The sequence below is a fragment of the Chinchilla lanigera genome, unplaced genomic scaffold (assembly GCF_000276665.1).
Source record: "Chinchilla lanigera isolate Chin_1 unplaced genomic scaffold, ChiLan1.0 scaffold00049, whole genome shotgun sequence".
Taxonomy (NCBI): domain Eukaryota; kingdom Metazoa; phylum Chordata; class Mammalia; order Rodentia; family Chinchillidae; genus Chinchilla; species Chinchilla lanigera.
The window spans coordinates 10,483,567-10,506,399 of record NW_004955450.1 but is presented as its reverse complement, the minus strand read 5'-3'; the positions used below and the strand labels follow the sequence as shown (position 1 = coordinate 10,506,399).

Sequence of the window (22,833 nt, the reverse complement as noted above, 5' to 3'; positions counted from 1 at the left end):
CAACAACTCTTGATAATCTCCTACCTCTTTTGTCTGTAACTCACTATTATTTGTCTATTTGTTTTCCTGAGAAACTATTTTGTAGATAACAATATGTAAAACAATAACCATTGATAATTTCCTACCATTTTGTCTATAATTTGGTAAGTCCCCCCTATTATTATGTTACCCTTCTTTTACTCTTAAAAAAAAAAAAAAAAAAAGATAGGCCCCACCTTTTAAAGGCTCCACCACCTCTCACCAGTACCACTGGGGACTACCCCTCACAGGCCTATTGGGGAGCCTCAAGATCCAAATTATGGCACCATACACAAATGTATCTTCCTGCTAGGGTGGAGGTCCTGCTGTGAGGGTCAGAGAGAGGCCAAGGGGCAGGAAGAGCTCGGCGCTAACAGTGCCTTGAACATCTGTGTACTGGTGTTTAAGCATTAACCAAACTTCAGATATTCTCCTAAGATCTGAGTCAATTTTGCCCACATCTACATAGTATACTATTTAATTACTATTTTCCCTTAAGTGACCTTATTCCTTTTACTTCTTTCTTTCCTGTCATGCTGGTGATCAAACCAGGGCCTCCCATTTGCTAGGCAAGTACCCTACTCCTGAGCTATACCCACAACCCAATTTAAATAATTTTAAAAGGACTTACAGGCTGGGGATATAGCTCAGTGGCACAAGGTCTGCCTGGCAAGCACGAGCTCCTGAGTTCAATTCCTGGTACCAGAAAAAAAAAAAAAAGTTACATCACTGTCACGGTTGTAAAACTAAACTTGATTGATGTGCTCATTTCCTCAGTAGACATTAAAATCAATGCCTGTTAAAAAGTACATGCACGCACACACACCCTTTTCTTCCAAGGGCCGCCTAAAATCATGTCATAGCCTGAAGAGGGCAGGAGCTGCACATGCTTGATGTGTAGAGTTTGTTCCGGTCATCTCCACAGGGTCCCCAGTCCCACTGCAACACAGGGTAGAGTCCCCTGGCTGCTTACTGGTGAATGAGAGGGTGAAATAACACAGCAAAGCTACAGTCCAGTGGGGCAGAACCCAGGTGTGGTGGCCCGTGAGACCTGTCTGCATCACAGTACTGTGGGAGGGGCCTGTCGGATGGAACCAGAGCTGCTAGGACCCTGGGACGGAAAGAAGAGCAACATCTGGCCCTTGTCAGGTTGTGTAAGCCGCTGGGCCGGCAGCCAGATGTGGCCATGGCCTCCAGCAGAAGGAAAACATCAGAGGCTCGCCCTGGGGTTCTGGGAGGCGTGCAGATGTGGCCAGCTGGAGGGAACACCCAAAGGCACAAGAGGACTCTGGGATCTGAGGACGTGCGGGTGGGAGGGAAGAGCGGGCGGCCGCCAGGGCCTACCTCCCGCAGAAGCAGCCTGAGCCTCAGAGGCGCTCAGCAACGCAGGTTGGGCGGAACGCATCTGTCCACTCCCAGAATCCCCTGCTTCCCCCCATGGCTCCCAAAGGAAAGTGGCCCACAGGCCACAGTGGGCTCAGGCCAGGGGAGCAGGGGCGAGGAAGCTGGGCTGTTGCTGTCACCCCGAGGTTCCTGTGAAGGGTCCCGCAGAGAGAGGGCAGCACCAGAAGCAGCAAATGCCAATCTCTAGACAAGAGCAGCACCCCCAAATCTACTTGGTGCTGCTTCTCTGCAGCCATATTTAACTTCTTGGAAAATTCCAAAGGACGCCCTCATCTGTCCCACTCTCTGAATGACTCTGTCCTCAGGGGCTTCCTCTTCCTGACTTCATCACATGTGACCTGGAGTCACTTAACGAGGGCAGCAGCTGGGCTGGGTGATTCAGAGCTGGCTTTGCAGCCTCTCCTTCTGCCTGGTGCTGCCGGCCCGAGAACCGATCTCAGCCCCTCCATTTCCAGCGTGAGGCCTGAGGGGCTCCCTGCAGCTCTCTCCCTGTCACTGTCCCCCTCTGTGCACCGGGGACAATGGAGTTAGCCCCCCTTCCAGAGGAGTTCCATGCAGACTACTGCTCCTGAGCCACATCCTCATGCTTACATTGCCCCGGGGAAGCCTGAACACAAAACTTCTGAAGTCGGAGCCTTGGGCTTATCAATCTAGTGATACCCCGGCCTTAGGCAAAGTTCGACCCAGTAATTCATGTGATTCCTTTTTCTTGGTGCCTAATGTCTTCTCGTGCCCACAGGGCAGTGGGAGGCCAGTGTCCAGTCCCCCCACGAGCCAGCCCGGAGTCAGGAGACAAGAGTGACGAACCTGAGGACAGTGGAACCAAAGACCCAGACGCCACTCCAGAGGGAACCTGGCAGTCAGACAGCAGCTGGGGGAGCAGAGCCCAGGACGAAGGTTTGTCCCCGTTGCCCAGCCTCGCCGCCCGGTGTGTGGCAGAGGTGGCCGTGCCCCAGTCCTGCTCGAGGGTGCTGCGGCTGCCCCTAGGCAGAGCTCCGACCTCCCGACGGCTCAGGCTGGGATGCTCACCCACAGGGGCCCTTTCCTGGGGCCACTGGCACGTGGTGGATGAGGCCACGTAGAGGGCGCTGGACAGTGGACAGGTGCTGTGTGCCCGTCACTTACACCTGTCCTCAGAGCCCCTCACCTGCCCTGCCTCGGCAGCACAGTCACACAGGTGTGCGCCCAGGGATGTAGCAGCAGGAAATTCCCAGGATGGAAAACAAACCATCAGTCCTAGAAACACACTCATAATCAAAACGTTAGGAAGACCGTGGTTCTGTCCGCTCAAGGATGGATATGAGTGCAGGCGTGCGCTTAACGTTTGGGAGGACTTCATACTGAGTCTGCTCCAGGCCTGGTTCTGGCTGCTTCTTAAGTCAAAACAGAAGATCCCTGAGCTCCTCCAAAGGGAAAAGCCAGGAGGAGCGGTGGGTATCCAGGGTCAGGCCGCCCTGACTCTGAGGTCCCGGAACCTGCGCGGTGGCCAGGAGCACCCACAAGCCTCTACACAGATGCCAGGCCACCTTGACCTCCGCATAGGGGCAGGGAGCGCCTCACTCTGGGGTTTTTTAGTCGCTGTAGCAGGTCAGACATTGTTTGTCTGCAAATGTCAGATCGTTCAACCCCAACCAGCGGAAGTCCAAAGGAACTGAGCCGCTCACATAGCGAAGGAGTTCTTGTGGGTCCCAGGCCCAGGTAAAACGTCTGTGGGGCCCCATGTCGCACAGGACCTGCTGTGCATCCTTCTGCACGAAGTCACGGTCAGCAGGTACCGCCCCTGGCGGCCCTCACTGGCACACGTGGGGTCCTCGGCCTTCCCTGCATCCGTTGCTCTGGCCAGGTGGCCCGCCTCTGACTGGCTGAGCCTGGCCCATGTGCCCCTGCAGCTGAGGTCGAAGGAAGGGGCAGCATCCCTGAGGAGACCCGAGGCTGCCCCTAGGGCAGGGACACAGCAGACCCCAGGGGTCCTAATGCCCACAGCTCAGCAATGAAACACAGCAATGCCAGGGACCACGGATGGGCGGTACGGGATGCCCCCTTCCTCCACAGTCCCCAGCGTGAGAGCGGACAACTCGGTCCATCTGGTGCCCCACCCCGGGCAGAGCACACCCAGGCTCTTAAGGGACAGCCCTGGCCTTCCCTCACCAAGGTCACCATGCCCTAAAAGGGAAATGCTCACCTTTCGACCACAGTCCTGGTCTGTGTCATCTAAGAAAGTGGGGGTGTCCCTTGCAAAGTCCCTGTGGCCAGTCCCAGGGAAGGGCTCTGATGGGCCAGCTCCATTCCTGGGCTGGTCACATGGAGGGGACAGTGCCAGCCATGGTGGCCTCACCTCACAGGAGGTGCTGCCAGAGCCTCTCCTCTGCCCGCTTGTGGGTCTCCTCTGCAGGGTCTGGCTGCCCACCCCCCAACCCCCATGCCCGTTGTTTCCCCTGCAGAGGACGAGCAGCTGTTCCGTTCCGTGGAGGGCCAGGCCGCCTCTGACGAAGAGGGAGAAGAGGTGGAGAAGCAGCGGGAGGCGGAGAGGCCGGTGGCCCAGGCCGAGGCACGACCCTTGGGCTGCGGGAGCAGGTATGTGCGGAGCCCCGGCCAGGACCTTCCGTGATGGGCCCCGGGCTAGCCCAGGTTTCCCAGGGACCCCAGCACTCCAGGAAGGTGGGCACCATCTGCAGGTTCCTTCCTTCAGTGACGGCTGGAACTAGGGGAGGGCCCTGGTTTGTGTCTAGGCTCCATCACCTGCCGGCCCCTAGGGGCTGTGGTGTCAGAGGGAAGAGAAGAAACCACCGCATGATCAAGTGTCGGGGAGAAGAGATGGTCCTCGAGGACAGTCACCCGGTAGCCACTGTCCCAAGACGTGCTCCAGAGCTCTCCCGTCCCTCTCAGCCCCTCGCCAACCTGTCCCCGGGACACCGTGGTCCCCGCCAGCCTGGCCCTATTGGTGCTTTCTCATGCACCCACAGCTTTAATCCTTGTGGTCAGTCTGGAGGGGAACAGGGACAGGCCCACGTGTCTCTGCCCGGGCGCCTGACTCCTCATCTTGAAGGTGGGACAGTCACACAGGCTCGGTGCAGACTTGAGATCAGGGTGTAAGAGGCGTCGAAGGTGTCCCATGCGTGGTCGAAGGCATGCAGTGCACTTACTGTCTTGTGAAGTGCTGTTCGTTTTCTGGAGCTGTTGTCACCGATTCTTTATGTCAACAGCAAGCACTTAGTAAGCACCTATCACATGCCAGGCGTGACTGGAGACAGAAAATATCAATCAAGACAGTAGTCCTGTCTGGATCCTCTGTCAAGTGAGTGGGAAGAGAGAGAGAAGGAGCAGGCTACAAGGAGAGGGCTGGGGATTCTGACAAGGCTCTATTTGAGCAGAGAGTAGAAGGAAATGGAGAAATGAACAGTGCAGATGTTGGGGCAAGAGCATATCAGGAAGTGGGACCAGCAAGTGCAAAGGCCCTGAGGTTCATCAGATGGACAGTGGGAGGCCAATGGCTGGAGTAGGGCTGGCAGAGGTGGAGGGAGGGGGATCAGAGAGGTCTGGAGGCCTCTGGTGTTTCCTCTGAGTGGCAAGGGGCCCTAAGGAGGGCGCTGAGTGATGGTGCTGCCAGCTTCGGAGGACGTGCTTGGAAGGTGAGGCTGCTCTCTAGGCTGAGCAGCCTGCCCCCGGCCCCCGCATGCCCGGTGCTCTCCCTGCTCAGGTGTGACAGCCCGACGGCCAAGAAGCTGCTGAGGTACTTCAGCCACTGCGGTGATGCCGAGCACACCTGCTCCCCCGGAGAGCTGGAGGCCCAGGTCGCCAAGCTGCTGGAACAGCTGGACATCCAGGGCTACGGCGGGAAGAGCCTGGGGCCGCACGTGGAGGAGGTCAGCAGGGCCCCAGGGACAAAGACTCCACCCATTCCAGAGTCTCTCGTAGCTGGAAGGCTCTGACCCCATTCCCAAGGGACCAGGATTCAGAGAGATGTGATTTCTTTTGATTTTGACTTAATGAGAAATCTTTTGTTTACAAGTTAAAAGATCCCATCTAATGAGCCAGGCGTGGTGGAGCACACCTGTAATCCCAGCACTCAGGAGGCTGAGGCAGGAGGATCGTTGCGAGTTCGAGGCCAGCCTGGGCTACAAAGTGAGCTCAAAGCCAGCCTGAACTAGGTAGTGGGACTCTGTCTCAAAAAGACGAAAAAAGGACCCCATCTCAGAGGAGCCGAGGTGGGTCCAGGGTTCACATTACATGGCGCCCACCTGTCTGCTCTGCATTGCCCTGGGTCCTGGCTTCACTGACCTCAGGAGGGAAAAGGATGGGGTGGGATGGGAAGGCAGCACAGACAGCTCAGAGCTTCCAGCAGCCCAGATGAAAAACCCAGGGACAAGGAGTCTCATTTAACAGGAAATCTCAAGTAGAGCTCCAATTGGCCCAGCCTCCATCACGTGACCATTCCTGGCCAATCCCTGCGGTGGGAGGGCGGGTTCTGTGACAGGCCTGTCCTGCGGGCCGCTTGTCGTTCAGGTCAGGGAAGGCAGTGTCACCCCCAGCGGCAGCGGAAAGGCAGGCTGGACACAGGCACACTCAGCTGTCCCCACTTCAGTGACAGCCCTCGGCGTCTCACTCTGGCCTCTGCGGCCTCTGCTCCTTTTTCTACCTCACGGGAATTCCCTGTGCCAGGCTGTGGCAGTTGTCCTCACAATAAGCTTTGGCCCACTGCACTTCCGCAAGCTGTGGTTTCAACACATGCTAGGTAGTGTTCCACCCCTGAGCTACATCCCCAGCCCTTCTTACTTTCTTTTGAGACAAAGTCTTGCTAAATTACCCAAGCTGGCCTTGAATGTGGGATCCTCCTGCCTCAGCCTTCCGAGTAGCTGGGATTACAGGCAGTTGCCGTGGCGCTGGGCTGTGCTATTTTTTAACATATGTGTGGTCTGACGCAGTTCTAGCTTCTTAAATATAACAGTTTAAGAAGCAATGGCAGATGACATGTGCAGTGCGTGAATCACGTACTGGGCACTGACATACTTGGTCTCATTTTATGCCCGGGGCTGGGACTGAAGCAGTTTTGGAGGCCTTACCTATGTGTACAAGGTCCTGGGTTCCATCTCCAGCACTGAAGAAACAGTCATTTTATGTTCCGAGAACCGGGTGAGGTAAGCAGTGGTGTGAGGAGGCGATGACTGGGAGATCACGGCTTCCGCCACGCCAGCGCACCATGAAACCAGGTAGCCGGGCCCCTGCACAAGGAACTGGACAAAGACTGGGTTCCTGCTGACACTGAGCTGAGAGCTGAGAATGGGGACAAGATGACAGGAGGAAAGTGGCGCCTTCCAGGGGACAGTGCCTGGCGCTCCCAGCTTCCTGAACCCCTGCCTGGGGCGGGGCACGCCTCTTCCATAATAAGCCCTGAAAACCTACTTTCCTCTCGTTGCTGAGACAAAACACCCAATGCCCAAAATGAAGGAAGGCAAGGTGTATTTAGCTCACAGTTCGTGGGGGTTTCAGTCGGCTGGCTCCAAGGCAGAGTGGCACATGGCAGAGGGCAACAGTTCATGGCAGCGGAACAGCAGAGCAACAAGAGCAACGGGGGAGCGGCAGCAAGCAGCCTCCTTCCCTCCCCTTACACTGTAAGCAGGCTGCCCCCACCCAGGGGCGTGTAGCTCTCACATAATCTCCATGCCCTCCTCTCGCACAGGCTCAGGATGAATAGAAAGTAAGCACCCTGGCTCCCTGCTGAGTCACATAGTTAACCTTTTAAACTTCTCACATTGACATCCTAGAGCAGAAAGGGCGTCCTTTTCACCCCAGGATGTAGAACTGCCGAGTCACTTAGCCAAACCTCTAGACTCCCCAAGCTGACATAATGTATCAACCATAACAGCTGCCAAAGGGCAAAGCTGCACCAATTTAAAGATTTTCATTGGCTTTGTTTGGGATTCTAGAACCAGCACCACCTAATTCCATCTATCAGAATACAGAGCGTCCCAAGGAGCTGCGCAGGGGAGGCTGGGTTCGGAGACAGGAAAGGGAAGCAGGCACGGAGGCTGGGGAGCAGAGGGTTCTTGCAAGGTGGGGGCGGGGGATGGACACATAGAAATAGAGCTCATTGGTTAACGTCAGGTTACGGTTGTGTGTGTGTAAGGGTTAAGTCAGAGGGAATGCAGTGGTACGTCGGTTCACACACTCAATTCTCTCCACGATTCTGGCCGCAAACTGAATTGGATGAGAACTGAATCAGATTTCCCCATAAGGTCAACATTGAACCTAACCGTTGAATTTGATTCGGTTCGTCCAACTCGGTGTGCGACCAGAATCGTGGAAAGAATTGTTTGTGAACCAAGGTACAACTGTACGTGATTGTGCCAGTGAGACTGGCCTGCTTGGGAAATCTGACGGGTAACGCTCTCCTGATTACTCAGGAGGTCACACGGCAACTTAGTTTGGGTTTGGTGCCATGGAACTTTAGCAGGAGTGACTCCATTTTTATTTTTAGCCTGATCTGTTGAGGCCCAATACAGGAGCTTGGTCCAAAACAATGACCTCCTGGGATTTTTATGCAAGGAAAAGAACCTGATTGGAAAGAAAGGCTGCTTGTAGAAGGGCCGACTGAGTGAGCCCACCTTCCCGTCCACCTGCACAGGTGGAGGCTCTGGGCCTTTTCTTATGCTACCTGGAGCCCTGGGTGGTAGCAGGAGGCAGCCACAGGACTCTCTCACTGAATGGTGTCACTCCCTAGTGTCTTGGCCGTCTTGGTGGTCAAGGGTGGTCATCAGTCAGGCCCCCTGGAGGCCTTCTACCCCGAAGAGGTGGAGGACACGGCTGGAGAGTGTCCTGGTCAGTTTTGGTTTTTGTGCTACTGAGGACTGAACCCAAGGCCTTTGCACTGAGCTACACGCCCCACACCTTGATTTTATTTTTTATTTTGAGACAGGGTCTTGTTAAGTTACTGAGTTACTCAGGCTGGCCTTGAATTTGCAATCTCCCTGCCTCAGCCTCCCAGAATGCTGGGATTACAAGCACGAGCCGCCACACCCAGCTTTGGGTAGTGTCCATTTCAGCAGTGGTTCCTGGACGAGAGAAAGGCTTGGGGTGCCTCCATCCCATGGCTGCCCCCTTCCTGAGGCTCTTCGGGTGCCAGTCCAGCCTGGGATCTGCCCCCTACCTGCCCCCATGTAAACAAACCAGATGGGTGTCTGTTGCTCGCCACCAACACAAATGTAACAAACAGAAATCAGATGGCTACAGATAAGGAAGAGTGGAGCCCTCAGGCTGGGAAACAAAATGCGCAAACTTGCTGTGCAACTTGGGGCCAGTCACGCAGCTTCTCTGGGCCTCAGCACAAAGCTCGGGGAATCAGAGTGTTTTATCTGCCAGCTGCCTGGCAAGTGAGGGGAGCCCCATGCCATGGCACCTGCCCAGGGGTCAGGCAGGCCAGGCATCGTGCTGGGGCGAACACCGTGGGGCGGGCACCAGAGTGAGCGCCGAGCCTCCTTCTCCCCAGGCAGAGCTGCAGCAGAAGGTGACCGAGAATGAGCACCTGCGGCTGGAGCTGCAGATGGTGGAGACGGAGCGGGTGCGGCTGTCGCTGCTGGAGGAGAAGCTGGTGGACGTCCTGCAGCTCCTGCACAGGCTCCGCGACCTGGTAGTCTCAGGGCAGCGGGCGCATGCGGGGAGGGAGCCGGGCTCTGGGCCCTCCTCCCAGCTGGCAGGTGCCTCCCGGCGTTGCAGATACAGAACGGAGGTGCAGGGAAGCCCAGGAGGGTAGGCGGGAGGCTCCCCGGGTTGTTTTAGGAAATCTCACGTAACTTGTGATCTCAAGACTGGGAGAGGATAAATACAAACAAAGGAAAATTATAAGCTAACATCATGTTTCAACACAGCTGCAGAATTATGAAAGAATGCACTAGGGAACCAAACCCGGCAGCGTGTAAAGAACTGCAACCAGGGCGAGGGTGTAGCTCAGCTGCAGGGCGCTTGCCTGACACACACGAGGTCCTGGCTCCACCCCCAGCACCAGGGTAAAAAAGGTGATGTGGCTTAGTTAGATTTCTCCAAGAGATTCTAGGATGATCCTACATCACATAATTTTTTACCATGACATGCCGCACGGCAGATTGAAGGAGAAAATCATCTCAATAGATACAGAAAAGGCAACTGATAAAATTCGGTTCTTTGACTGTAACCTCTCGGCAAGTTGAAAACAGTGGGGGTCTTTCTTAGGCAGATAAGGGGGTCTAACGGACGACCATAGGCAAACTCATTTTAAAAGAGAAAGTGTTTAGGGACTTGGTTACGTTGCCCGGGATTGTGCAGCCGGTGTGAGGTTGGGTAAGATTTGGACTCTGGGCTACTTCTCCACGCGTTGGGCTGCCTGGGCCCTGGGCTGTCGAGGTCTGGCCCACTGTCACAGGGCTTGGACAAGCGGAGCGAGCAGGGGGTGGGCCCCAAGACCAGCTGAGTCCCAGCCCGGCAGGCAGGGAGGTCCCCATTGCCAGCAGAGCCTTAGGCCTTGCAAGCCGGGTGGGCGGGGAGATGCTGGTCCACCTCCAACTGAGTGTCTTTGGGCCCTGCTTCCGGTTCTTTCTCTGCATTGCTTTTTTCATTCATTGGTTAAAAATAGGAGCACATGAGCTAATACATAAAAACACTCCCTCGGTCACAGTCACCTCCTGGATACCTGCTTGGGCACACAGTCCGGCCGGCCCGGGGCTGGGGGCCGGGAAAGGATGACGCGGGGGGCTCTGTCAGTCTCTGGCTGCACAGAAGCTGCCGTAGGCCACCAGGTCCCAGCCGCTGAGCGAGGACACAGGTCCCAGCCACGGTCTGACCCGGCCCTGTCTTCATTCTTCCGAAGAACATATCGAAGAGAGCCCTGGGGAAGATTTTGCTGAGCACACTGGACGCCTGCGAGGACCCCGCACAGGGTAGGAGAGGGCCCCGCCTCGCCGAGCCTGGACACTGGCCGGAGGGCTTCCCGATGAGCAGATGCCAGCACTCTCTGTCCTGAATGTCCCCTCTGCAAAATGGTGACGTGTTCCTGCCCTGAACGCGTCACAGCGGGGCGGTCAGGAGCAAGCTTTGGAAAATCAGAAGCACTGTTTAGTAAGAGCAGAGGAGCAGAGGCCTGGGGTGGATGTCAAAGAGAAGCCCGTGGGTCAGAGCCAGCGAGGTGGGGTGATGGCAGCAGGCGGGGTGCCCCCGCTCCCGCCACAACTGTGGGCAGGCTCTGGTGAGGCACCCCAAGTGCTTTAACCCTTGATCCTTATAACGGGCCTATCAGGAAGGAGTTTTAGCCCCCTTCCACGGATGGAGAGACTGAGGCACAAAGGATCAAGTGCCGGCCGTGCCTGTGGCCTTGAGCATTGTCCTGAAGCCTGAAGCCTTACGGCCCCTGTTGTCCAAAAAATGCTCAGGGCAGCAGAGCTTCCTGTCTCCAAGGCAGAGCTCTGCCTCCAAGGCCTCACCGGTGGGGTGACTGATGGTGTGAGCCTTTGCTTGCCAGGTCACTGGGAAGGGTTCAGGGCCGCCAGTGCCCTGAATGGTTCTTTGGCATCCACAAGAAAACTAAGAGGTGTGCATGCTGGACCCAACGTCAGGTTTTCACAGGAAGAGACAGGGTGGGAGTCCCTGGGCGGTGGTACTGGATGTGGTTGTAGCTGGGTACCGGGAGGAGGGAGGCAGCTCCGCGGGACAGAGCGCACAGCCTGACTCTGCCCTCCCGCCTGTCCTTCCTCTCCAGAGGGTAGCTCGGGCCCCCTGGCTCTCCTGGATGCCCTGCACCAAGCCTTGGCCGGCTGTGAGCTCCTGCAGACGCCGGCCTCGGAACCCGCCTCCACGGCCGCTGCGCCTGCCGGCCCGCCCCTCATCTCCTGCTGAGGTGCTGACCCAGCCTGACTGCCGCCAGGGGGCAGCCTCCTATCCTTCTGACCGCAGTCGGATTGCCCTCCCCGGCCAGCCTGACCGCCACCGTCCGAACACCGGCCTGGGCTCTGGCGGCCGTCCTCCTTGAGCTCCTATGGCCCCTGCCTGCGCCACCAGACTACCTTAGAGCCAAGCCCCCGCTGGGTCAGCCCGCGCCTGATGCTGCCTCCGTGGCCTGGGAGCAGAGTGAGCCCTTTCCTGCCTCGTGCACCCCTCCACTCGGTGCACTGCTGCAAGGGATGCAGGGCCCAACCTTCAGGACGCAGCTGGCCCAGTAGAAAGTCCCCTGCCCCAGGAAATGCCGGAGAGTAGGAGGGGCGGGTGGGAGCCGTCCCTCTCGGCCCCCTGTGGGAGCTGGTGCTGACCTCACTGTAGAAGACAGGTAGGACATGCACGGCAAAGAAAGGCGGGAAGGACATGGTGGGAGTAGCAAGAGCAAAGGCGTGGTGTGAGCAGGGACCCCCGCTAATACAGTACCCGGAGCCCCCGCTTCCTGGACACACACTCGGTACTGGTGGGACTGTGGTGGGCTTGCAGGGAGATGAAGACAAGGTCCCTGGTCTCACCCAGCTTAAAACATGTAAGAGAGAAAGGCACATTAGCTACAGGTACAGTGTGGGTAAAACCAGTGCCAAATCAAGGTAAAATAAAGAAGTATGAAAACTCAACCAAGACGGATATGTGAGCCATGGAGGAGAGGGTGTGTGACACGGGTGTGAGCGGCAGGGCGGGAGGGCATCTGGTCTGCTCTGTCTGAGCAGGCGGGAGGGGCCAGGGGCCAGGCATGGGGCCTTCATGGCAGACAAGGATCTAAGACTCGATCCCACAGGCAATAGGGAGCCATGGCAGGTTTCAGAGTTGTAGGTGAGGGTGGACTGGAGGCAGGGAGAAGAATGAAGGCGTGGCAGAGGACTGTGGGAGTGAAGGAGAACCACTGGGGTCTCTAGCTGGAGTCACAGGGACTGGGTGGTGGTGGGGAGGAGCCGAAGGGCAGCCATGAAGGGGCCCGAGAGCAGCAGGCCTTGCTGGGCAGGGAGGGGCTGGAGGTCAGGTGTTTGGCCCCGGCCTCAGGCCCAGCCCCCTGGACACACCAGGGAGCAGCTGGGAACTCCTCAGCAGGGAAGCGGAGGCCGCCCCGTTTTCAGATGGCTTCCTAGGAAGTGGAGTAAAGGGAGCCTGGCCAGGCGCCAGCACAGAGGGTCCACTTCTGGTGCAGATGGACAGTGCGTCTATTTGGGAGCGCCTCAGGGTCCCGCCGGGCCCCACTCCTCCAGCCGTGCTGGGCACGTACGCCCCGCGTGGCCCCCGCCCAGTCAGGGCAGAGCGTGTGTCCTCTCCTACCTGTGACTCCAGGCTCCTACACGTGTGTGGGATGGGGGTGGGCAGGTGTGCGAGGTCAAACCTGTGCATTGACCCAGGCAGAGGGAGCCCCACATGTCAGTGGGGGTTTCCCTCCAAGAACCACGCTAGGGTCTCATCCGGAAGATGGAAGAAAGAGCCTGGGCCCCTGGCATGCGGACAGCAGGAAGTGCAGCCAGTTTGAAAAACACCAGAGCATTTGTGGGTTTCTGTTTTTTGTTTTTGCAATTCCGGGGGCCAAACCCAGGGCCAGACGCATGCTCATGAAGCTCCCCATCACCGAGCTGCACCCCAGCTCCATTCTGGAATTTGCGGCCTAATCTCAAGGAGAATTATTTTACCAGAGCCTAAGCTAGAGAGGTTTTAGTAGAGTCTAACCAACCCGAAGGAAAGGGAATACATATGTTTAAGCCCCTTGAGCCGTCATTTCCCAGCGGAGGGTGGGAAAACTGTAGATGTTCACACCCCAGGGCATGGTCTCCTTGAGAGACTGAGAACTAATCATAGTAATGTATTTTATTGTTTTTGTTGATGATGAGATGGGGTCTTGTTATTTCGCTCAAGACTGGTCTCAAACGCCTAGGCTCAAGCAATCCTCCTGCCTCAGCCTCCTGAGTAGCCAGGACTATAGGCATGCACCACAGTGCCCAGCTAACCATAGTACAATAGAACACTTCCCTTCCTGCTCAATGTGTCCCTTACCACCCATCACTAAAGGTTTATTTACTGGAGTTTCTTTTACCCAGCGTATCGTGTATATCTTTCAGAAAACTACAAGGCATACTAAAAGGCAAAAAAGCACAGTTTGAAGAAGCAGAGTAAACATCAGACCCAGCTGTAGCAGAGATTCTGGAATTATCAGAATGGGAATTTAAAACCATTATGACTGGCTGGGAAGGACTCTCATGAGAAAAGCAGACAGCGACGCAGGAACAGATGGATAATATAAACATAGAGATGGCTGTTCTAAGAAAGAACCAACAAGAAATGCTAGAAGACAAAACCACCATCACAGAAGTGAAGAGTGCGGCTGATGGGCTTATTAGTAGACTGGGGATGGTGAGGAAAGAATACCTGAGCTGGGAGACAACTACAGATATATCGCTTAATGGGTGATAGGACCAGCAGAAAGAAGAAAAAGAGACACAGGCAATATTTAAGGCAAGAAGAACCTAGAGTTCTCCCCAAGTGTCAGACACCAAGCTGCAGATGCAGGAAGCGCAGAAAACACAAGCAAAATAAATGCAAGCAATAAAAAATAAACTTAAAAATTACATCCTGGTGTACTGTATTCCAACTGTGAAAAAAATCAAAGATTAAAAAAAATCTTGAAAGAAGACACCTTACCTAAGAAGAGGAAGAAACAAGAATTACACCTGACTTTCCTAGACGCCATGCAAGAAGCAAGCAAGAAGGGCAGCGTGAAGTATTTAAAGTGGGGATGAGGAAGGGCAGAAAAGCCTCAAATTCACTGTATCTTTCAAAGCTGTCCTTTAAGGAGAAAGTTAAATCTTCAATAAACAAATTTAGAGAATATGTGTAGGCTACCTGGCTTTCAAGAAATGTTAAAGGAAGTTCTCTGAGAGAAGGAAAATTATACAGCTTCAAAACTTGGATCTATAGAAAGAAGGAAGAGCTTTAGAGGAGATAGATTAGTTGCTTTGCCATTGCAGGGACAAAATATCTGACACCCTAAAATTTAGGGAGGAGAGGTTTACTTGGTTACTCATTCATTTACTCATTTTGAGACAGGGTCTCGCTATGTAGTTGCGGTTGGCCTTGAACTCACTATGTAGCCCAGGCTGGCCTCAAACTTGTGGCAATCCTCCTGCCTCAGCCTCCTAAGTGCTGGGACTATGGGCATGCACCACCACACCTGACGAAAGAGAGATTTATTTTGCCCCACAACTTTGAGACAGAAATGACCAGACTTTTTCCCTACTGACAGCCCGGAAGGGGCGGGTTCTGGCTGACAACTGTTACCCTACTCCCTCTGAGGCCTGAGGGTGGACTGGGGTGTCTTCTGTCACCCTGAAGTTATTTCAAGGACACCCTCTGGGCTGTGTAGACAGGTGGCCCAGCTCAGCTGGCAGCCCTCCTCCCCAGCTCCTGCGGTCGAAGGAGCTGCTGGGAAACCACCCTTCGCAAGATTGAGATCAGATGGAACTGGGACCCCAAACCCCAGTGGGCCGTGACCAACACCAGCCCTCCTGGAGACGCCTGGGAAACCGTGGCAGTCACAGCCTTGACCTCACTGTTTTCCCAGGGAAGTAGCAGCTGTCAATCAAGCAGATGCTTCCCCTGCTGTTACATGGACCTGTTGCCATGACGTGTGGGTTGTTCGGAACCCCCTGCACCCACTCCAGAAGAGGTCTGCCTCGACTACAGCAGGCTGGAGTTTGGGCCAATCACAAATGACACTGTGGAAGATGGAAATTGGACCAATCACAGGCCTGGGAAATGTACAAAATGACACATGCATAGCCCACCACTGCTGCTGCTTTATATTAGCAGCACTGCCCTCGCGCTCCTCAGGTTAGTCTAGCAGGCTCCCTCCAGTGTGCTGACCGCCCCATAGGACAACACAGACCCTGTACAAATAGAGCTTTGTTCCGGTGGTCTTGACAAATGTGCTTAGAATTCTTATTCTGGGGAAAGTAAATAGAGCATGCCACTTTAAGAAGAGCTATAAACACTCGGGATGCTGGCCTGAAGAGTCCTAAAGACTGGCAGCATTAACCAGTGACAGCAACTGGTAGAGACCAGCTGGAGAGAGAGATAGAGACCTGCAGAGAGCTGCAGAGGCAGTAAAAGCTGCTGGAGGAGCTCCAGGTAGCTGCCAAGGTGGCTGCGACCCTTGGCTTCTGGGGAGCTGATGGGGTGGCTAAGAAGATCTGCTAAGAGCTGTCACACTAGGGGCTGGGGGCCACAGAGCCACTGGTGGCGCTGTAGTTTGCCAATTTGTGATTTTTATCCAGATTGAGCAAAAGACGCTCCCACTGATTGGAGCCGGCTTCAGCAGGTTCAGTTCATGGTTGAGTCGCTCCAAGGCAGAAACAGCATGTGGAAGGGCCTGGCGGAGGAGAGCTGCTCACCCACGGCATCCAGAAAGCAGAGAGAGAAGGGAGGAGGAGGGACAAGAACAGACCCTTCCTGGTCACCCCCCAGTGACCCACTCCAACCAGGCCCCGCCTCCTAACGGCATCTTCATTATGAACTCAACAGCAGAACCCACTGAGGAGCACAGCACCTCACGATCCGGGCACCTTCCAAGAGCCCCACCCTTAAAGACACCTTTGTGGGATATTTTAAGCGGAAGCACTCATAGGAGGAAAAGCTGAAGATAAAGCTTTTATTTTTCTTATTCGTTCTTGGTCTAACATATAACAGTTTGTTCAAAAGAAGAGCAATAATATGCACAGTGATCATAGTTTGTGTACGTGAGCCGAATGACAGCAAAGACAGGGGCATGAGAAAAGGAGTTAGGAACATTTTGTTATTATAAGGTACTTAAACTAGCCTTGAGGTACTGCAGTGGGATTTGAAAATGGACATGGGTTAGTTCAAAATTTATACTGCAAATTCTACAGCAACCCTTAAAAGAGAAAAAAAAAAAAGAAGAAGAAGAAGTAGTAGTGGTGGTAGTATAATGATAAACCAGAAATGCAGAGAACATGGAATCATATAAAATGTTCAGTTAAAACCACAAAAGCACTTGGAGGCTGAGGCAGGAAGATCACAAGTTCAAGACCAGCTGAGTTTACTTAGTGAGATGCTGCTTTCTTAAATGAATGAATAAAAAAAAAAAAAAAAAAAAGAAACAAAAACAAGTGCAATGACTATAAAACAGTAAGAAATGGTACATATTAACCCAATTATATCAATATCACCTCAAATATCAATGGTTTGATCACATCAATTTGAAGACATATTGTCATGGTGGAGTAAAAAGAAACAAGAGTGAGGTGATGCTCTTTTTGTCCCTGAAGTCTCCACCTAAAATAGTGGATTCACCTATTTCTGCTTCAGCATCTTTCCGTGAGAAATGGGCAGATTCAGCAGGTAGAAAATCAGTAAAGACGTAGTTGAACTCAACAGAACCCATCAACCAGATGTATATAATGCTATCTACAGGTTACCTCATCCTGTGGCTGCAAAGTACACAGTCTCAAGCTCACACGGAACGTTCTCCAAGGTAGACCATATTCTGGGCCATAGGGGCTGGGGACTTAGCTCAGTGGCATAGTGCCTGCCTGGCAAGCGCGAGGTCATGAGTTTGATTCCTGGTACCAGAAAACAAACAAACAAACACACAAAAAAAAACCCCATATTCTGGGCCATAAAGCTCTCTTTACCAAATATGAAAGCCCAGAAATCATACAGTGCTCTCAGATGACAATAGAATTAGCCAGAAATCAACAACAGACAGTTAAAAAATCCTCAAATACTTAGTGACTAAACAATATACTTCTAAATGACACATGGGTTAAAGAAGATATTTCAAGGGGCATTTTAAAAAAGGAACTAAATTAAAATGGAAATATATCTTATCCAAATTTGTATGACACAGCAAAAGCAGTGTTTAGAGGGAGATGTAGAACATCAAATTCATGTATTAGAAGAAAGAACTAAGTAACTGAATAGCTAAATAATTAAACCTCCACCTCCAGAAACCACAAAAAGAAAAGCAAATTGTAATTCCATATTGATCAGTACTTTCCAACCTGTTCTATAGATTCAATCCAAAACTAAAGAAAAATGAGAGCAGAAAAAAATGAAATTGGAAACCGGAAATCAGGAGAGAAAAACAACAGAACCAAATGCAGGTTCTCTGAAAAGATCAATGAAACAAGAGGCTTCTTGCCAGGATAATTAAAGAAAAATTAGACAAGAGACCAACTTCTAACAACAGAAATGGAAGAGGACACATCACTGCAGATCCCACAAGATCACAAGGATGTTAAGAAAACACTTTTTCCCTGCAAATTTGACAGCCTATATGAGAGGCACCAATTCCTTGGTAGATGCAGTTTTCTACAACTCATATAAGACATGGACAATCTGAGTTGGCCTAGGGCTATTAAAGAATTTAACAAATAATAAGCTTCAAAAGGCAGGCCTAGATATGTTCACCAATTAATTCTACTGCTGAGGGCTGGGGATATAGCTCAGCGGCACAAGTGCCTGCCTGGCAAGCGCAAGGTCCTGAGTTTGATTCTCGGTATCAAAAAAAAAAAAAAAAAAAAAAGACAAACACAAAGGCTTCCTCTTAACTCGTTCTGTGAGGCCAGAGTTACTCTTAACACCAAAACCAGACAAAGGCTTTAGAAGAAAAGAAAACACTGGGTCAACGTCTCTCATTAATGTAGATACAAAGATCTTCAGCAATATCAGCAAATCAGACCCTACAGTGCATAAAAAGAATCACTTATAACATAACCATGTGAGAGTGATACATTGGTTCTAAATACAGAGAGGCAAAAGACAGCCTGGGCAATGAGACTGAAGGACAAGAACTGAATTGGGGAACTAATACAGCCTGGCTGGAAGGCTAATTATAAAGTTGCAGTAATCTGGATAGCATCGCATTGATGGAGGAATAGTGCAGTAGAGCATGGGAGAGAACGGAAAGCCTAGAAATAGATCCACACAAATCGAGTCAACTCATCTTTGAAAAAGAGGCAAAGGCAATACAATGGAGACAAGAAAGTATCTACGAAAAACTGGTACAACTATTCATCTACATGGAAAAAATGTGAATTAGGCAATGATCTGACGCCTGTCACAAAGATTAACTCAGAAGGCTTATAGGGCCAAATATAAGAAAATAAAAACTCTAAAACTCCCAGAAGATAATGCAAGAGAAAATGGAGATGACGTTGGATTTGATGATGACTTTTTTTTTTTTTTTTGGTTTTTCTCCGGTACCGGGAACCGAACTCATGACCTTGCGCTTGCCAGGTAGGCGCTTTGCCGCTGAGCTAAATCCCCAGCCCCCAATGATGACTTTTTAAATATAACATTGGAGGCATGATCCACCAAGGAAATAATTGATAAGCTAAACTTGATTAAAATTTAAAACTTCTACAACAAAACCCTGTCAAAATAACGAGAAGACAAACCACGTATTTGCAAAAGACATATCCAATAAAGGGCTATTATCCAAAATAGAACTTAACTCTTAGAACTTAGACTCTTAGAACTTAACAGTAAGAAAGCAACCTCAGGGGTAGTGGTGCACATCTGTAATCCCAGCACTCTGTAAGGCTGAGTCAGGAAAACTGCAAGCTTGAACCCAGCCCGGGCAACTTAACAACTTAGCAAGATCTTGTCTCAAAAAAGAAAAAAAAAAAAAAAAAAAAAAAAAGGCTGGGGAGGTAGCTCAGAGGGAAGACCCTGGGTTCAATCCCCAGTGCTATAAAATGAACAAACAACCTGATAGAAAATGGCCAAAAGACCTGAACAAACACGCCATTAAAGAAGATACCCAGATGGCAAATATACATAGAAAAACATACTCAACATCACGTTCTTAGGAAAGTGCAAATTAAAACCACGGGATCCCACTGCACACCTAGTGGGGTACAGAATCCAAAATACTGACATCACCAACTGCTAGCGAGGATGTGGAGCCACAGGAACCCCTTTGCTACTGGTGGGAAAATAGGCCGGCCAGTTTGGAAGACAGTTTGGCAGTTTCTTACAAAACTAAACATACTTTTACCATATGATCCAGCAATCCCACTCCTTGGCATTCTACTCCTAAAAGGGTAGAAATGTGTATTCACACACAAAAAACACACAGACAGTTATGGCAGCTTTCTTCATAATAGCCAAAACTTGGAAGCAACAAGCCGCCCTTCAGCAAGTGAAAATAACCTGTGCTACATCTGGACAGTGGAGTCTGATTCAGCAGTCAAAAGAAATGAGCTATCAAGAAAAGACATGGCAGAAGCTGGGCATGGTGGCACACGCCTGCAATCCCAGCGCTTGGGGCAGGAGGATGGTTGAGAGTTCGAGGCCAGCCTGGACTACATAGTGAATAATTGAAGCTTGAATTACATAGTGAGACTTTGTTTCAAAGACAAGCTAAAAGAAAGGCAAGACATGGGGGAAACTTAAATGCATATTACTGAGCCAAAGACGCCAATGTGAAAAGTCTCCAAACTGTATGATTACAACATTGACTGGCAAAGGTGAAACTGCAGAGGCAGTGATTGTAAGGAGTTCGGGGAAGGAGGGGGTGAATTGGCAGAGCTGGGACCCTAAAACTGCTTTAAAGAATAAATAAAAAGTGAAAAAGGAGACTAGGTGCAGGTGGCCTCTTTGCTGTCTCTGCAGAGCCTGGGGTTGACCTGCAAATTTTGTAATTTCCCTTCTACCCAGTGGAGAGACTGGGCCTTCCCCAAACTGCAAGGCCTCGAGCTTGGACGTGACCTTAGCACCTGCCTGACGCCCTGCTTTGGCCCCTGCCACTCCCAGCCAAGCACAAGTCCCAGGGGAGACGTCCTCAGAGGCTATGGGGCTTCCTGGAGGGAGTTCTGGGTCAGCGTCAGTGCAGTCTGTGACTAACACAGACCAGGCGTGGGGCTTCCCTCTCACCTCCGCGTCTTACTGACAAGGACCCTTGCCTCACAGGGCCCAAGGCCACAGCGCCCAGTAGTCAAGCCAGGAATTCGAGCCCTTGTCTGACTCAGCCTCCTCTTCAAAACCACTGGCCCAGCCTGCATCACGGTAAGAGGCAGGACCTTACCGACCACCAAGGTCTGAGCTCACTCGCAGGAAAGAGGGAAGGAGGGTGTGCTTTCTCGGAAAGATGGCGGCGCTGAAGGCTGAGGCTGTATCTCCAGGGAGCAAAATGTTGGGGTGCAGGGAGCTGCCATTGTGGGAAATGTGGGCTCTCCTTGGGCCAGAGCAGATTAAGTAGACGAGCCTTCACCTTCACCAAAACTTCACCAAAACCAGAGCCTCTTCTGATCTTTGGGCCTAAGCGCCAGTCACAACCGTGTCCCAGCAACATTTTCTTGTCACTTGACAGTCCTGGGAGCAACTGCTGACCGATGAAGCCCTTGGCCAGCGCCTCTAGGCAAGCTTTAGACTTTCCTTGCTAGACACCTTGTAATAATTTAAATTTGAAAATCTCTTGTTTAAATATAACTGCAGGGTCTTTCATACTCTTCCCCCAAACTGTAATGCCTCATTCTCTTCCCACAGATGATGGCTCACAGTCAGTACAGTGGTGCACACCTGTAATCCCCACACTCTGGGAGGCTGAGGCAGGAAGATCACTAGTCTGAGCCCAGCCTAGATAACTTAGCAACTGTAGTGAGACCCTGTCTAAAAAATAAAAAAAAAGGTTAGAGGTATAGCTCAGTGTGAAGGCTCTGGGTTCAGTCTCTAGTACACACACACACACACACACACACACACACACACATTCTGCATCTAACAAGCAGAATGTGGCTGCTGTATATGGCTTGCTCTTTCCCATCCTTCTCAGATGGGCTGGGCTGGGGGCCACCAGCTGCTAGGTCACAGCACACCCATGCAGTCCAGCAGAGAGGACCACATGAGAGTCATTAGACTCCTGTCACTAGTCAGCAGTGAACTGCAGCCTCCTGTCAGCCGCCAAGGCTCCCATTAACGATGCACCCCCTGTGGCCTTGTTCAAGTGTTTTGAGCATGACTGTCCTGCTGAGACCCCAGCTACACTACCCAGAGCTGTCCAGCAAGGGTGCTCCCAAAGAAACCATGTGAGGTGGGAACAGAACCAGTGTTACTGTTTAAAACTGCTGGTTTGAACAGACCCTAAGTCTGATTCTCGGGGCCCCAAGAAGAACTTGGTGACTACATTCATCTGCTACCACTGTCAAAATCCAGGCCACCTCAAGAGGGACTGCCCTAAGAAGCCCCATGGGCCATGCCCTGACTGTAAAGATGACCACTAGAGGTCGGACTGCCCTCTGAAGCAGAGACCTCAGAGCTCAGACCCCTCCTACCAGTTGGTTCAACAGGAATGAAGGGGCCCAGGGCATACTCTGCCTTCTCCCTCTGGCCAGACCGTTATTTTTGAGGAGGAGCCCTGCATAATCATGACTATAGAGGAAAAAATAAACAGCCTATTGCTGGACACTGGTGCTAGTCTCTCAGTCCTTCTTTTCAATCCTGGCCTTCCTTCCAACCATCACACCTCAGTGAAAGGAGTCACTGATGAGGAAGTAATCTGCTATTTTTCACAACCCTTAGGCTGTAACTGCTTGTTAGATCTTTCTTGCATATCTTTGTTTTCCTGAGAAACCACTTTGAAGATATCAACATGTATTACAGCAGCCATTGATAATTTCCTACCCGCTCAAAAAAACCCTGCTGGTTTGGGGATATTTGTTATGCAGCAGTAGACAACAAATACATTTCCGAACATAAAGTCATGCTTCATCAGAGCCCAGGGTCATGTGTGGTGTCTGCATGTATGTGTGTGGATGGGGTTCAGGATACCAGTCCCCGTCAGAGGCCTGCCACAATCACTAGCAGGTTGGAAGAAGATAGGAAGACAGGGCCCCCCGTGCTGAAAGGGGACTCGTGGGCACAGAACTACTCGGGTGGAGGGTGTGAATATCCACTCAGGTGGACAGGGGAGCCGTGTGTGAGCCCAGGGCTCTGGCCTCTATGTCACACAATGCCCGTCACTCTTCAAATTCAGGTAAACAACACAAATTCAGGTAAACAACACAATAGATTCCAAGAGGGCAGCCCCAGAGCTTGAGATCTCAATCGCAGGACCCTACTGACTGGAGAGGCCTGTGAAACACGTTGGTCAACAGCCCATGAGGCCAAGGACGGGGCCATAATCCTACACATTTAAGAAAAATAAGATTATTTGTCAACAGACTTCCTTCTACCACTCTTACTTTGCCCCTTTTCTAGAAGGGCTTATTTGGGACTATTAAAAATGGTCTGAAACCCCTTTTTTTTCTGGAAAATTTTAATTCATGTCTTCTCTCCCATTTTCTGCCAAAAATACTCTGTTGACCTTACATCGCGCACATCCACCAAAAAATATCTTGTGAGTCCACACTACGACCACAAGGTGGCGAAGGCGTGCACTGCAAGGGGGATTTCCAGCTGAAGTCAGAATCTCCCTTCCTGGAG

The 22,833-nt window shown here is 52.0% G+C and overlaps 1 protein-coding gene across 1 annotated transcript in view; it reads left to right on the top strand.

Annotated features, from left to right (window-relative positions):
• Efcc1 (EF-hand and coiled-coil domain containing 1) overlaps positions 1-11,993 on the top strand; it is a gene marked incomplete at its 5' end in the record, with an annotated part of 28,719 nt that extends 16,726 nt beyond the window's left edge. The window contains 6 exon segments of the mRNA XM_013518907.1: positions 2,162-2,319; positions 3,864-3,996; positions 5,120-5,285; positions 8,906-9,046; positions 10,259-10,328; positions 11,144-11,993. Coding sequence (XP_013374361.1) covers positions 2,162-2,319; positions 3,864-3,996; positions 5,120-5,285; positions 8,906-9,046; positions 10,259-10,328; positions 11,144-11,280 — 805 coding nt within the window.
• Positions 11,994-22,833: the final 10,840 nt, after the last annotated feature.